Source organism: Stegastes partitus, unplaced genomic scaffold, assembly GCF_000690725.1.
Source record: "Stegastes partitus isolate 25-593 unplaced genomic scaffold, Stegastes_partitus-1.0.2 Scaffold9, whole genome shotgun sequence".
NCBI lineage: Eukaryota > Metazoa > Chordata > Actinopteri > Pomacentridae > Stegastes > Stegastes partitus.
This window is the reverse complement of record NW_007577740.1, coordinates 349,335-364,246: the sequence shown is the minus strand read 5'-3', so window position 1 is coordinate 364,246 and position 14,912 is coordinate 349,335. Positions and strand designations below refer to the sequence as shown.

At 39.3% G+C, this 14,912-nt stretch overlaps 2 protein-coding genes across 2 annotated transcripts; both read left to right on the top strand.

Moving 5' to 3' along the window:
* The first annotated feature begins 1,305 nt into the window (after positions 1-1,305).
* Positions 1,306-4,637, top strand: ypel5 (yippee-like 5). Its single transcript, XM_008284434.1, has 3 exons — positions 1,306-1,418; positions 2,168-2,334; positions 3,608-4,637. The coding sequence occupies exons 2-3, from the start codon at positions 2,194-2,196 to the stop codon at positions 3,827-3,829; spliced, it is 363 nt and encodes a 120-aa protein (XP_008282656.1). The 5' UTR covers positions 1,306-1,418; positions 2,168-2,193; the 3' UTR covers positions 3,830-4,637.
* Positions 4,638-7,197: 2,560 nt separating this feature from the next.
* slc35a1 (solute carrier family 35 member A1) lies at positions 7,198-14,852 on the top strand. The gene is made up of 8 exons (XM_008284422.1): positions 7,198-7,370; positions 7,669-7,849; positions 9,363-9,522; positions 11,332-11,484; positions 11,656-11,722; positions 11,975-12,151; positions 12,229-12,363; positions 13,628-14,852. The coding sequence occupies exons 1-8, from the start codon at positions 7,361-7,363 to the stop codon at positions 13,759-13,761; spliced, it is 1,017 nt and encodes a 338-aa protein (XP_008282644.1). The 5' UTR covers positions 7,198-7,360; the 3' UTR covers positions 13,762-14,852.
* The last annotated feature ends 60 nt before the right edge of the window (positions 14,853-14,912 follow it).

Genomic DNA, 14,912 nt, shown 5'->3' with positions numbered 1-14,912 from the left:
ACTCAGGGCGAAGGCAGGGGACACCCTGGACAGGTCACCAGTCCATCGCAGGGCCACATTTAGAGACAGACAACCAAGCACACTCACATTCACACCTACGGACAATTTAGAATCACCAATTAACCTCAACATGTTTTTGGACTGACGCTGCATCGGGAGAACATGCAAACTCCACACAGAAAGATCCCAATGTCCTCACCGGGATGCGAACGGTGACCTTCTTGCTGCGAGGCAATGGTGCTAACCACCGCACCACCCTGCAGCCCACTGGGAATTCAGCTGTATCAAAATATATTATATGTGAGAGGGAGCACAGTAAACATGCTAAGTTTGGTTGCAGTGAGGCACAGCAGGCAACACAAAAACACAGCAACCCACACAAAGTCCTTGTTTTTTGGTTTTAAATTGCTCTCAAAGTTTCAACCATTCTGAATGTCCCCTAGCAGTTACTTTCCATAGAGCTCCGATCTGTGGGCACATGATCAACGCTAATGGTACCATTAGCCACACTAGCCGCACAACATGCCAACACTAGGGATTTTCCTGTGTTGTGATGACATTGCAATCATCATCAGTAATGAAAATAATCCTTTGGTTCTTCAGTTCCCCAGATGCCAGGAATGTACAAAGACTCTTGGGTTCACTCTTGCAGCCAGCAGAAGAACATTTGATGAGCTTTGCTCAAGGCTGAGAGATTTCAGAGTTAGTAGTAGCAGATCTAGAAAGTGCATAAAGCTGGTAGACTGAGAGACTGCTCATCCTGACTGACCCACCTGGGAACAGGAGAGTGGGCAGTGTTGGTTCCTGGTGGCCTGGAGCAGTTCAGACTCACTGGTTTGTAAAGCTAGGAGGTCATGTAGCAGTGGAAGGGCTGGAGGAATGGCACAAGTAAACGTCTTCATATCTGAACATCTTTTCCTTTACGCCTCCAAGTTTCTAACAACCACTACCACAAAATGAAAATGGGACTTTTAATTGTTTTGGATCTCTGCTGCTCCCCAGTGCGGATAACTGGAGTTGCATCAAGCGACCTCACATACACGGAAACACTGCGGGGACGTGGTTTTCAAAATAAAAGCCCAGACTTTGCGCGGCCGGTTATAGATACAGAGGAGGTGGTTCAAGATTTTAAATATGATCACAATAAATTAATTATTTAATGTTATTTGGTTGTTACTATTCAAAATGCAGTTGTCTCAGTGCCAGTGTTGAATATATTTATCGTTTGTATTTATTTTGAAAGTCCTGAGTGGGAGATGTCGTTCTGATTCTTGCCACTTTATAAAATAAAAAAAACGCCATATCTGCATCCACAGCTCTGTGTGCACATTTGTTCTACGACAACAAAGACGAACGACAACGTTTGGTGGAGAAAAACACTTTATTGAAAGTTCCTGTGTTTGAGCCAACGTGACGAGGTGAGAAATGTGGTGTCGATTTAACGCCAGTTTGGCCTTTTAACGGTGACGTTAGTTAGCGGTTGTTTGTCTGACTTTGACAAGGTTTCTAGTGAAGCATAGCGTTGATTTTTATTTTCATTTTTAATTTCCTTCTGTAAAATCATCTGCAGCTTAAGTAATTTCTGATGTGGTAGCTGAAGCACAGCTCGCTCCGTGTGTTTCCTAAACCTCCTTATTGACAAGCCAGGCCTGGTGATGCCTTCAGGGGACTCTTAGAATTTCAGACATCCGACTGTCGTAAAAATTCCCACTTACTTCTTCAGTATGTACAAAATGGACGTGGCAATTTTCTTGGCAAATCTAGCAAAAAATCCCTCTGATCCATAAGTCAGACCAGCACGTTGATTTGCACAAAACAAAACATCATCAAGTGTATTCAGTTCAGATTAATTTTATTTATATGGTGCCAAAACACAATATAAGTTGTCTCAGGGCATGCTACATAGGAAGGTCAAGACTTTGTAGTATTATAGAGAAACCCAGCATTTAATCCTTCAGCAGCACCCTGGTGTGGACAGTGTGGAGGAAAAAAAAAGTCGATAACCACAGATCCACAGCATGCAACTCTCAGACCAGAGATACCATAGATAGACTATAACAGACAGAGACTGGGGAGCAAAATGCAGCCTCGGCATATGTCAGCCAAGCATTGTGTGAGAGAGAGCATTGAGAGTCAGTGTCTAACAGGGCTGCTTTCTTTACTGAAGGCTCTGCTGACCGAGCGGTAGACAAAATGGGACGCATCTTCCTGGATCACATTGGTGGGACTCGCCTCTTCTCTTGTGCCAACTGTGACACCATCCTGACCAACCGGGCTGAACTCATCTCCACACGCTTCACCGGAGCCACCGGCCGAGCTTTCCTGTTCAACAAGGTACCTGAACATTACTTTATTCACACCGTGGACCACAGTCAGTCAACAGCACCTGTCAGAGGGTGTGATATATTATGAGGCAGTGTGAACAGTCTGTTCTTGAAATTGCAAAGGCAGTGTGATGCCGCTGTTTGGCTGGTAAACCTTGTGTCCTGCAATAATGTGGATGTTGCTTTGGCATGTGTCCCCTACCTAAACATGTTTGCAGGCCACATGTAGCCCTTCATCATTTTTAAACATTATAGGTTCAGACAGGACACTTTGTCAGATTTAACCATTTATTTGAGATCACATACATTTAGTTTGGCGGTGACTCTGCTCGTGATGCTCTGGAACGATCTGCACAAGCATGACACAGATAATCCCTGAGATCACAAATCCCCACAGAGCCATGAATTTACAATTCACAATTTTTTGAATATCGTATGAACACGAGAACAGGAGACCAACTAAATAGTCTTCACTAACAGAATCTAGATTACATAGTTCAAGGTACAATAATGAACCATCTGCAACCTACAATCCCACGATATGGGAAACACCGGGGTTATATGAGATTGAACTGTTTCTAAAAGGTGGTGGTTGGGGAGGAGGAGGAGATTTGTCGATCTGCAGAGGCTGGAGTAGCAGCGATGTGGTGAGCGTGAAGCGGGCAGAATGAATGAACGCTGCCTCAGTTATAAAGCACGCTAAGTGGGTGGGCTGGACTTTAGTGATGACGATTGGACAGGAGGGGCCATGTGACCGTCTGACTCCGTGCCTGTCTGAACTAACGCGAAGCTCCATAAAGATAATTAGTCCTTATTCCCCAAAACAATACAAATAGCATCAAGAGATTATTATGGATATCATTAAAGGATTGCATGGAGCAGTTTCAAACAAAACTGCCAAATACTGGATGATTCCAGCTTCTTAAATATGACATGATTGATAAAGACATGATTGAAGAAAGTAATAAAAAAATTCACACTCTCATTATTCAGGCATTTAGCAAATATAAATAATTTTGGTAATCCCAACTGACCTAAAACAGGAAAAGTTTAGTCTGATTTAATTTCAGATAATGAGGGGGGGGAAAAAAGATTGTATGTCTTTTTTTTTTTTTTTTTAAGGTTATCTTAGGCTCACTTCATTTTGCATCTACATCTGTTCCACACCAATCAAACTGTGAAGTGTTTGGGTTTTTTTTCAGCATTTTCACTTAAATTTGCAGGAATTAAAAAGCAATCCTCTGTACTATTAAACTGACATATGTGTTTTTGCTGCCCTGCAGGTTGTGAATCTGCAGCACAGCGAGGTGCAGGACAGAGTCATGCTGACAGGAAGACACATGGTGCGGGACGTCAGCTGCAAGAACTGCAACAGTAAACTGGGCTGGATGTACGAGTTCGCCACTGAGGAAAGTCAACGCTACAAGGAGGGCCGAGTCATCCTGGAGAGGGCGCTCGTGAGAGAGAGCGAAGGCTTCGAGCATGTTCCCTCCGATACCTCCTGAGTTCACCTTCGTTACTGCTGCGATGCTCAATCCATGTGTACTACAGCTTTCCCTCCAGCAGCAGCGCATGGACTTACATGGACAGTGTTCCATTTGTGTGTAGAGCTACACCAAAAAAAAAGATCCCAGGCTGGGCGTTTGTGGGATGTTAACAACAGTAGCGGTGGACATTTTCCCATGGCTTTAAACATCTGGAGATTTCCTCTAAGAGGGGAAATACCGTTGCTTCTCTACCCATAAAGATCACCTACAGTTTCAGTATGTGTCCAGCAGGCTGTAGTGTTGTACAGGTGTGGTGGGATGTAGGCCCAGATGAAGAGGTCGTGCTCCTTTGGCCGTACTGGAGGCTTGGACAGATAGACAGATTGTTTAGTAGGGGTTTAAGGGGTGATTCTGAACAGAAGACTGAACCGGTTGAGACTATTGATGCTGACGTGAAGTTAAATCTGCTTTAAGATTAAGTAATAAGGTTAGGGCTACAAAAATCCTTCGGTAGCAGATGGTCAGTGTGATGCTTTGCTGGAAATTGTTTAGTTATCAAAAGAGTATTATATTACTTTTCAATGGAGGAGTGAAGATGATAATAGATAGGCTTCCATACAGGTTGACTGATTTTTAAAACAGAAAAATCCCTGTAATATTTATATTTTTGTTAATTTTACTGAACTTGGTTTCAGTTTTGCAATATAAACATTTCACCCATTTTATTTTATCCTGTGATTTAGGATGTTTGATCTCAAGCCAACCATGTATGCGATTGAATAAAAAACATTTCAGTCAATCCTGCTACAAACATCTGATTTACTGATCATGTGTCCATGAGTCTTTCATTTTTATAGTAATTTAATGTGATTCTGTTTTCGTCATCTGTGACTTAATTTCAGTTCCTCAAATGTTTAGAATCAGTTGTGGTAAAAAAAAAATAATTAAAAAAAACACCAAACAATCATTAATTTAAAACTGTCTTTTGTGTCCATATCTATACTTGTATCGCCTTGAACTCTCGCAAAATTCAATTTTTTTTATTCGTATGAATTTATTGCGTGATTTTTTTTGGTACTTTCCATTGGTGTAGATTGTCTTGTGACAGTTATCGTCTTTCAAGGTTCTTCCAATAGAGCAGGGCTCCATTATCTCACTCTAAGGCTTCAGACTAAATAATGCTGAATTAAATATTGCACTCTTACATACCTCATAGTATGTTGCAATCCATTCTGTAATAATCTGCCTGAATGTGTGTCAGCTGGGATAAGCCCACACTGGCTTTATTGTTTTGCAAATTACATTAATTCTGCAAGTTGATGAACTTATGAAATGTTGTCTTGTCTAGACACACGGAGCAAGATGAACCACCTATTACACAGTGACCAAAACCACTACAAGCTGGAACTTGAATTGTTCATTTCCTGAACTAATGACAAAATAGCTTAACAGGTACCATGCAGACATATAAAACTTTGAAATCAACATAATACAGATATTTGCCTGACAATTAAGCCACTAAATGAGATATTAAAGCCACTGAAAACTACGGAAAATTGGTCATTTTCATAACATTTTTAAATAATAAAGGAGCACTTTAACATTTTATTTTTAATAGTTGCAATGGATATGAAGACTTTTAAAAAGTTTAAAAGAAATCAACACAATCATTCCTGGGGGAAAAAAATGCTTAAATGTCCTAAAAAGTGGATTTTAGTTAGACCTGTGTCCTCACAAAGTCAACAAAACAAATCCACAAACAAATTCATAAAGTCTAACGTTGCTCTCTTTCTTTGACAGGATGTCAACAGCTGTAGCCATAGGAGTCTAACTGGACACCAATTGGACTTATTATATGTTATTACCACTAAAAAAAACAGTATTTCTCCACGTGCAGACCCTGTAGTTACACCAGCCATACGTGGGTAAGGGATCTCTCTGTGAATTGCCTTTCCCGAGGTTTCTTCCCATTTTCCTGCCAGGCCACAGGATTTTGGGGAGTTTTTCTTCGTCTTCTTAGAGAGCTTGGGTTGGTCAGGAGCTGCTGCCGATGTGGACTAAAAGAACTTTTAAATGGTTTTGGCAATTAAACTTGAAAATAAACTTGGATTTAATTGGAATCCAATGAGCTGATATTTTCTTTAGAAAATACACCTTGCCTTAAAGCAATGCTAGCAATCAAAAGAATAATCTAAAAATATTTGGTTATGCAATATACAGTGTTGAGATGGAAAAGAAAATAAATAGGATTGAAATAAACAAACTGATACCTTATCAAGAAAAAAACACAAACAAATGAGTTAAAATGAACTTAGGGAAAATGTAAATTAAAACAGAGAACTAATTTAAAAGATTCTACAAACCTTATACTTGAACTAAAGCCTGGTTAACTAGTCCTGATGCAGTAACAACAGCCTCTGAAGCTGCACTGTGTTGACACAATCTGAGTACTTGAAGTGATTTAAACATTATCAGGAAACTCTTGAAATCAACAAACTCTACTGTCTGGTATTTATTTTCAAACATTCATAACTCATAGTTCCATGATTTAGGTGCAAGTTTTTGCCTGGCATGGAATGACCCACTAAATAAACTCAGGCTGATTAGGAAATTGTGCAGATGTTTTTGCAATTTAGTACTTGCTTGCTAGGCTTTGTCATGAAAAAGTTTGAATACTAAATTGGCATGTAAATATGTGGCAGAGGACATCCATTATAATAAACAGAGTAGACACAAAGCTGGACACATACACATTATTTTACTTAAAATGTTCACTCCTTGAATTTCTTATTGTGTTGAATATTCAGTTTGTTTCATATAATGAGGAGAAAAGCTATTATAAAGTATTTTAAATCCAGTTCAACATTCCAAAGAAGCAAAAGCTGAAATTGCAGTGTGATAGAAAACAACTGGCAAAAAGTTTTTAGTAAGTAAAAGCAGATTTAAAAGGGAAAAAAAAATCTCCTTTTTAAAATAAAAAAGTATTTATTTCATTAGCATATTCTATATTGTATTTTCTTTTCAAATTGATCTTAGGAAATATTTTTAAAAATCTGAGTTACTGTATTTCTGATTTCATGAGCTGTAAGAGATAATCATCAAAATGAAAACAAAGGCCTGAAATATTTCACTTTACGTGTAATGAATATATACAATATAAAAATCTACCTTTTCGAAATAAATTGTAAAGGAACAACTGTTTATATTCTATTTTTTTGAGCTTCACCTGTTCAAGTTAAAGCCAAGTTTCAAGATCGGATTCAATCTCTCACACAAGACGAAAATCGGTGCATCGGGATTTCAGGACGTCGAAAACAAACGCACCCTTTTCAGAAACTCGTCATCATGGAAATTTGCTGTGCATTCTGGGATATGCAGGAAGTATGACACCAGGGAGGAAACTCCAAATCAGGCTGATTACTTGATGTGCTGCCGGGAGAGCAGCATTCCTCGATGCACCCTGGATTCATGTTTTGGTATTAATGGCATGTGAAGTGAAGAGAATAAGTGAGTTTTCTGACAAACAGACGGATACGAAGCAGAGCAGCGATGGCCGTCGGTGAGTTTCACTTCTGAACACAAGCTAGCATGATAAGCTAATGTTGGCTATCGGAGCGACACTCACGTTAAGTGGAGGAAGGAGAACATCAAACTCAGCTACATGAAACAACTACTATATAATGGGCGTGTGCTCCTATTAAGTTTAGCTAGCGAAGTAATATTACTCCTTCAAACACTCGAAAGAATACTGTAAAATAAACAATAAAGTTCCGTGTTGTTGTTGTTAGTGTAGTGTTGTACCCTACTTCCAGCTGAACATGAAGTTGAAGCTACATGTTCACCGTTTGTCTCCTCAGAAAACGTGAGTGTGGTCTTCAAGCTGTACTGCCTGACGGTGATGACACTGGTGGCAGCGACGTACACAGTGGCACTACGGTACACGAGGACCATCTCATCAGGAGACTTGTACTTCTCCACTACTGCAGTGTGCATCACGGAGGTCATTAAATTAATACTAAGTTTGGGGATGCTGGCAAAGTAAGTGTCTGTCACCGTCCATGCTCTCTTATGCCACTGGGCATTTCACTGGGCATTAGTAAAACGTTTATAAAAGTGACCGAATTTATACACATGTTAGCTGAACTGTCGGATAATAATCCATCTAGAGGTAATAGGATATCATAAAGCACAGGGAAGGATGATGTGGCAAACACGTGGATTACAGCAGCAATTTATGACTTCTTCATTATTGCCAGTCATTTCCTTGGCCAATCCAGTAATCATTCATGTATACAGTGGCAGAAACTAGTGTTTATTACAGCTGGCTAAAACCCAAGGTGACATCTTCAAATTGCTTATCTTGTCTGTCCTAAAAAGTCACTTTACTGAAGCACCAGTCAGATCCTCACCGTGTTACAGTGGTGTCACAGTGGTTTGGCTGTTAAACAATACAGTGTTCCTCCTAGAAATATATAAAGTTGAATGTATGAACAGTCATTTTCCTCCTTGCACAGTTCGGTGTATACTGGCATTCACTTAGTCTGATATGACCCTGATGGCTGATGTTAATGTAGACGCTGTGTACCTGACATGAATGAGTACATCTGCAGACTTTACAACTCTTCTGTAATTGTGTCTATTACACTACCTTTCAACAAGTCCCAGATAAACATAATGGTGTCTTTACACAGGTAATTATCAGAGTAGTGGCTGATAAATTTTCAATTGTCAGTTGACCTATTTTTTCAGCTCTACAGTGTTGATTACTCAGGTTAAGGAGAATATTTAAGGGCTGCTGGATGCCAGAGTGGTCTTTACACTTACATATAGCTGAAATAGTTAGTGATTGAGCACATTTTTTTTTATAGCGGATGAATTATTTCGACAAAAACAGACTAAAGTTTCTTATTCTAAATGAGGAGGATTTGCTGCTTTGTAGCTTTGAGTGATAGCTGCCTCATTGTCTTTGAGGTTTGGAGTGTGAGTTGGACCAAAAAAGAACATGAAGACATCACCTTGGGCTTTTGGGAAATGCGATTTTCTTTTTTTTTTTCCCCCACAATTTTCTGAGTTTTTTAGGCCAAACTATAAATGGAGAAACTAATTTGCAGATTACTTTGTTACAGTGAAATCCAGACCAACACATTGGACAGACGTAGGCATATAACCAACAAGAGGGAGAGGGAGTAGGAAAGTGATCAAGGAAAGTTCTCTGTAAAAGTGAAAAATACAAACAGCACAAAAATTATAGTCAAAAAATGTTAGAGTGGAATTATTAAAGGGCAAAATATGCAAAAGATGTCAGAGGCAAGAGGAAAACGTGAACATTCTCGTCAAAAGCTACCAGCATAAAAACTGAAAGCGGCCTCATTGGGGTCAGATGTGCCTTATGCTTCTTACATTGCAAAAAATGTCAGACACTGCTGCAGTCATCTGTGTTGTACTACTTGCGTAACATTCAAGAGTGGTAATTCGGTGACTTCCATGAGTGGAATTTATGGCTATTTGGTGTTAACATTACTTCCTCATCACTCTGTTTTTACCTGCACAGAGAAACGGGAAGCCTCAGCAGACTCAAGAACGCCATAGAGGAACACGTCTTCTTCAGCCCCAGAGAACTGCTGAAGCTAAGCGTACCCTCAGTAGTGTATGCCATTCAGAATAACATGGCCTTCATCGCCCTGAGCAACCTCGATGCAGCAGTTTATCAGGTATGACATGAATCCTGTTTTGTTTCTTGTTTATTTTTTAATTTTTTACAATTGCAGGCACACGAGCATACTTACCACAAAAGTTAAGCATGCAAGTGTGCAATACAGATCATCATAAGCTACTATAATTGTCATCAGTCACACAAATGAAAACCAGACCTGCAACTTAGCATTGTTTTTCATTGTCAAACCCCAGTAGATTATTTTCTAAATTACTGGTTTAGCCTTTAAAGTTTCTTATCAGTGGATCACTGAAATGTTTTATTGTTTTTCCACTATTGTAACATTGGCAATATTGAAGTGCATTGATTATTTATTTAGTTTATTAAACAGTGAATATTTTCCAATATGACCTTTGTCTGTCTTGAACAGTTTCATGATTTGTCAAACAAACATTCTAAAACCAAGTCAATTTTGACACTTGAGATACTGGAACCAGTCAGTGATTGGCTTTTTTACTTGATAAATGACTCCCATGTTCCAATTTCAGCACACATCCATTTGCATCAGAACAAATTTAGACCTCTTTTATTTTATTGTGTTGTAGGATTAATTTTACACTCAGCATTCCATAATGAAAAGGCAAGAAGCTGTTTTTGAAAATGTTGTTGAAGTTATTATAAATCATAATCTCCGAACCTTTGCTGGGACTCCACCTTTAAATGGTCTTGAGATGTATCTAAAACGTGACTGAAGCATTCCCAGGAGCATTTGTGAAGTGAAAAATAATTTTGAAATGGAGAAAGTTCAAGAACACCAGGGCTCTTCCTTTAGTTGGTTATCCTCCAAACTGAATAACAGGGCAAGAAGGTCTTTGGTCAGGGTGCTGACCAGACAACAAGTTGTTCCTCTAGAAGGACAATCAGGCCTTAATTGTTGAAGCAGCCTTAAATAAAAGATGCTTGAAGTTTGTAGTGTGACACAAAGACTGAGCACGAGGAAAAAGATTCTCTGGGTTTTTGAGACCGAAATTGAAGTCTTTGTGCTGAACTCTAAGCACCATGCGTGGTGAACACCAGTTCATCATTTGTTTATTACATTCCCAATGAAGCTGTTTCTCAGCAGCAAGGACAGGGACACTGGTCACTGAGGGCAGGATGAATGCAGCCAAACACAGAGAGCTTCTTGAAGAAAACCTGCAGTGGAGTGCGTGCAAACTGAAACAAGGGCGAGAGCTCAACTTTCAGCATGACATGACAATGACTCAAAGCAAACAGCTAAGACAGTGATGGAGTGGCTTCAGGACAAGTCTGGCTGGTCTTGTAGGGCCAACCAAAGCAAGACACAAAGAGATGCGCATCAGTAACATCTGTGGCAGTTAAAGTTAAAGTGGCAGTTCAGACACTTCCCATCCAATGTGACTGAGCCTTAGAGAATCTGTCAGGAAGAGTGTGATAAACTGCCCAGATCCAGGTGTGTAGACCCTATAGAGACTTATCCAAGAAGCTGTAAATAAGCTGTAATTACTACCAAAGCACCTTAAACAGAGTATTGAATTATGGTCCTGAAGGGTTTCAACTTTTGAGTTTTGATGCATTTTTAAGAATGTGTTAAAATTTAAAAAATGGAATCTAAAAACTGACACAATTGTAATGCTGAGGCACAAAAGCTGAAGCTTGTAGGGAACTTTGGTTTTAGGGTCAAATGCTAACAGCACAGACAAGACTTTTGCCCAGGGGTTAATAGTAAGGAACGGTGGTTACGCTCAGCTTCTCCTGTAGTATCTAAAGTATGTGGTGAGCTTTATCAGCAGAAGACATCATGTTGCTAAAAATAACCTAAAAGGTGTTTTTCTGTTTTCTTATCTAGGTGACCTATCAGCTGAAGATCCCATGCACGGCCTTGTGTACAGTCCTCATGCTGAACCGCTCTCTCAGCTGGCTGCAGTGGTTCTCTGTCTTCATGCTCTGTGGAGGCGTCACACTCGTCCAGTGGAAGCCCGTTGAAGCCACTAAAGTTCAGGTAAACGTGATAGGAGTTGGAATTTAATGTCAAACCTATCCTGGTTACTCATTACACTATTATTCATGTCCTGTCACACCCACCATAAGAAGCATTTTATTACCTGTATCTCCTTTGGCTGCATTTACCATCTCTCCAGTCACCTACTCAGTTTTTTTTTTTCCCCCTCAGATTGCGCAGAATCCCTTTCTTGGGTTTGTTGCCATCGCTATTGCTGTCCTTTGCTCTGGATTTGCAGGTAAAATTGGCACTGGATTCTGCATTAAAGACTATAAATTCTTTCACTAACTACACAAACCCTCTACTAGAGCAACACTTTTAAGTGCAATCAAACATGAAACGTACCATTAATGATATCTCTACTCAACATAAATTGCATAAAGTACACTTACTTTGCTTACATTGCTGTTGTACTTAACATATGCATTATACAATATTTTGTGAACATTTTCTTTGCATTTAACAGTTTTGTTTCTACTTTCTTTTTGAGGTGTGTACTTTGAGAAGGTGTTGAAGAGCTCAGACACGTCTCTGTGGGTAAGAAACATTCAGATGTACCTGTCCGGCATTGTGGTCACCCTGATTGGTGTTTACTTGAACGATGGAGACAACGTCCTGGAGAAAGGCTTCTTTTTCGGTTACACACCCTGGGTGTGCTTTGTTGTATGTAAGTATGACAAAACCTGAGAATGCTTTTCATTTTGTTTCACATTTTGGTTGACAGTGCTCTCTTTGTACTTCCAGTCCTGGCCAGTGTAGGCGGTCTGTACACATCGGTGGTGGTGAAATATACAGACAATATTATGAAGGGCTTCTCTGCTGCAGCTGCTATTGTTCTTTCAACAGTGGCGTCTGTCATCTTGTTTGGACTAAAGATAAGTAAGTTGGTTTCTCAGAACAATATTGATTGTATGATAACTGAGAAAGAATTTCTAGTAGTTTCTCAGCAGGACTGTGAAACATTTAACTGTTGGTTGTCCACTTGAACAATCAATAATTGAATGAATTAGGTACCGTAGATGTTTTTTATGCTGATAAAACATTTTAAAACACCTTGTTTGTAGCAAAATCATCTTGGTTAAATTAAGAATTTGTAGAACAGATAAAGCAAACATCAGGTTACTAAATGACATTACACAACAAAAAATATATTAATTTAAACCAATTGGTCTGAAAAAATCCAAAGTATTAAACACAGCAAGCAAGCTGCAGTCTTCCACAGTAAATAAAATGTAACGTTATCAATCTGTACTGTGGTCTGTTATAAGAATACTCCTCAAAGCTGATCTCCATTATGGAGCGACTTGTTCACTGTAAACGTTAGTCCAGCTGGACAACAGATGCCCTCAAATTCTGTTGTAGCAACTCTATCCTATTCAGCCTGCTCTAACACACCTTTCACTGCAACTCGTGTAACAGGCTCCACCGGGTACTATGGCAGTGCCTTTTTAGTGATGACATTTTCGTTCAATGAAATCATTGGTTAGGTGAAAGTATACCGTGGCACAGTAGTATATCAAAAATACACATGTGCTCGTACCACTAAGCTTCAAACATGTAAACATGCAAATATACATTATGCTAAGAAAGCAGTGAAGAAGAACTAGACTTAGATTTTTTGCATTGGCCAGACCACTTGTGTGTTAAAATGACATCTTGCTAGCTCCAATGTGAGGAACATTCAGTAGCACTTCATGGGCAACAGTTTTCTGTAATTATCTGGAAAAGACCTGCTTTAAATTCTAAATGTTTCTGAAGAGGACTGTGCAGTTTGTTACTAAGGCAAACATTTAGTTGATTATTTTCAACACACTAATTTTACTGCAAAAGCACTGGGCTGCACGGCAAATTCATCTTAATATGGAAAACTGTTAGATTGGTTTTCTAAGGCCTCCACTCCCTTGGGAATTACCAGGACATTTCAGTATGTGTGAAATTGTTCTCCCATTCATGAATGGTACATGGTGATTAAAATAGCTGACACTAAACCATATGCAGAATGTATGGGAATAAAACATCTTTGCTTCCTAAAAAAAAAAAAAATATTGATTTATAAAGTTTTATCAAACATATCACCATTCAACTCATTTCTTTTTTTAAAGTATTGGAAATGCCTCACTTTGCTTTTTGCCCTCTTGTGCAGCGATCACATTTTCCTCTGGAGCCCTCCTCGTGTGCATTTCAATCTACCTGTATGGACTTCCAAAGCAAGACACATCTAAAGTGGTCCGAGAAGACACAGACAGGGAATCCAAACAGAAACTGATCACTGTGTGAGTCTCTGACTTGCAGCAGTGGAGTCTTTGCGCTGGAGGGCCAGGTGTGATTTGGGGTCGTGTTTTCTGACAAGTAAACGAGTTCATGCACTGTGGAAGTATTCGGGAGCAACTCCTGCCGTTTTACAGAAGAACACTAAGTTTGTTGGGCTCTGTGTTCCCTTCATGAATGAATGACAGCTTCAGTTCCACTTTAAAGGTGGAGTACACGATTCTAGTCAAATACACTTCAGTGAATATCTTATCCAATCCTTAAGTGTATGCATTGAAATGAACTTGATTCCTACACAGACCTGGCTCTATAGGTGGGAAACAAATAAAAGTGGCTTTGACTGATCCACACTACATATTTCTAGCATTTCCTGTGCATCTTCCCACTTGTACACCTTCATACTCAGCCCCTGAAAAGGGAAGGGGAGGAGAGATGGTGCATCTGGCACATGCTATTTAAATATGTAATCTAAATATCAAGATTCTTTTTCCAGAATCGCAGACTCCACCTTTAATGTGGGCTCGCTCCTGCTTCCACCCACGTAAGACTGGTGACAGTACTATGAACTTCCAGATAATTTGAAGAAGTCTTGATGGTTTTAAAGCCAGATTCAAACAATCATTCAGTTGACATGACAAACCATTTCTTTCCAACTGGCCGTTTTAGCTAGTTGCTTGTGAAGTCTGTAAATAAGCTGAAGCAATTGAAGGAGGCCTGGAATTGAACTTCAGCCATGCTGGAGCAATAAGTAACAGGACTTTGTTACTCTTACTTCAAAGCCTCTGTATATCCGTCATAGGGGGCGTGTAATTACCACAACTCCTTATCATGGAGTTTTATTTTGTTTGGTTTTTTTTCAATCAGTAACTTTTTTTTTTTTTTAAACGGTGAAATGTGTCTTTGGTCCAAATCACATAGTGCTATTTCTGAATGTGCCCAATTCACAGGAGGAGACACTTGAAAGAATGACTGCATGTGGGAGTATATGTTATTATCTCTCCAGTGTCTTGTATATTTTGTATCAGTTCTATGTTGCATTGTGTTTTAAACACTATTTTGAAGCTTTTATTAAAACTGAGAAGAACTATGGAAAAAAAAAATGGCTGTTTGTATTTCTGAGTTGTATTTCAAAACATACCCAATCCTACCAATGAACTTTA

What these genes read in the sequence shown, in the direction of transcription:
- slc35a1 (XM_008284422.1), top strand. An exon ending in TCGATGCAGCAGTTTATCAG is followed by an intron (nt 9,523 to 11,331) that starts GTATGACATGAA and finishes TTTCTTATCTAG; the next exon opens with GTGACCTATCAGCTGAAGAT. An exon ending in CTTGTTTGGACTAAAGATAA is followed by an intron (nt 12,364 to 13,627) that starts GTAAGTTGGTTT and finishes CCTCTTGTGCAG; the next exon opens with CGATCACATTTTCCTCTGGA.
- ypel5 (XM_008284434.1), top strand. Translation starts at nt 2,194, where the DNA reads ATGGGACGCATCTTCCTGGATCACATTGGTGGGACTCGCCTCTTCTCT. An exon ending in GAGCTTTCCTGTTCAACAAG is followed by an intron (nt 2,335 to 3,607) that starts GTACCTGAACAT and finishes GCTGCCCTGCAG; the next exon opens with GTTGTGAATCTGCAGCACAG.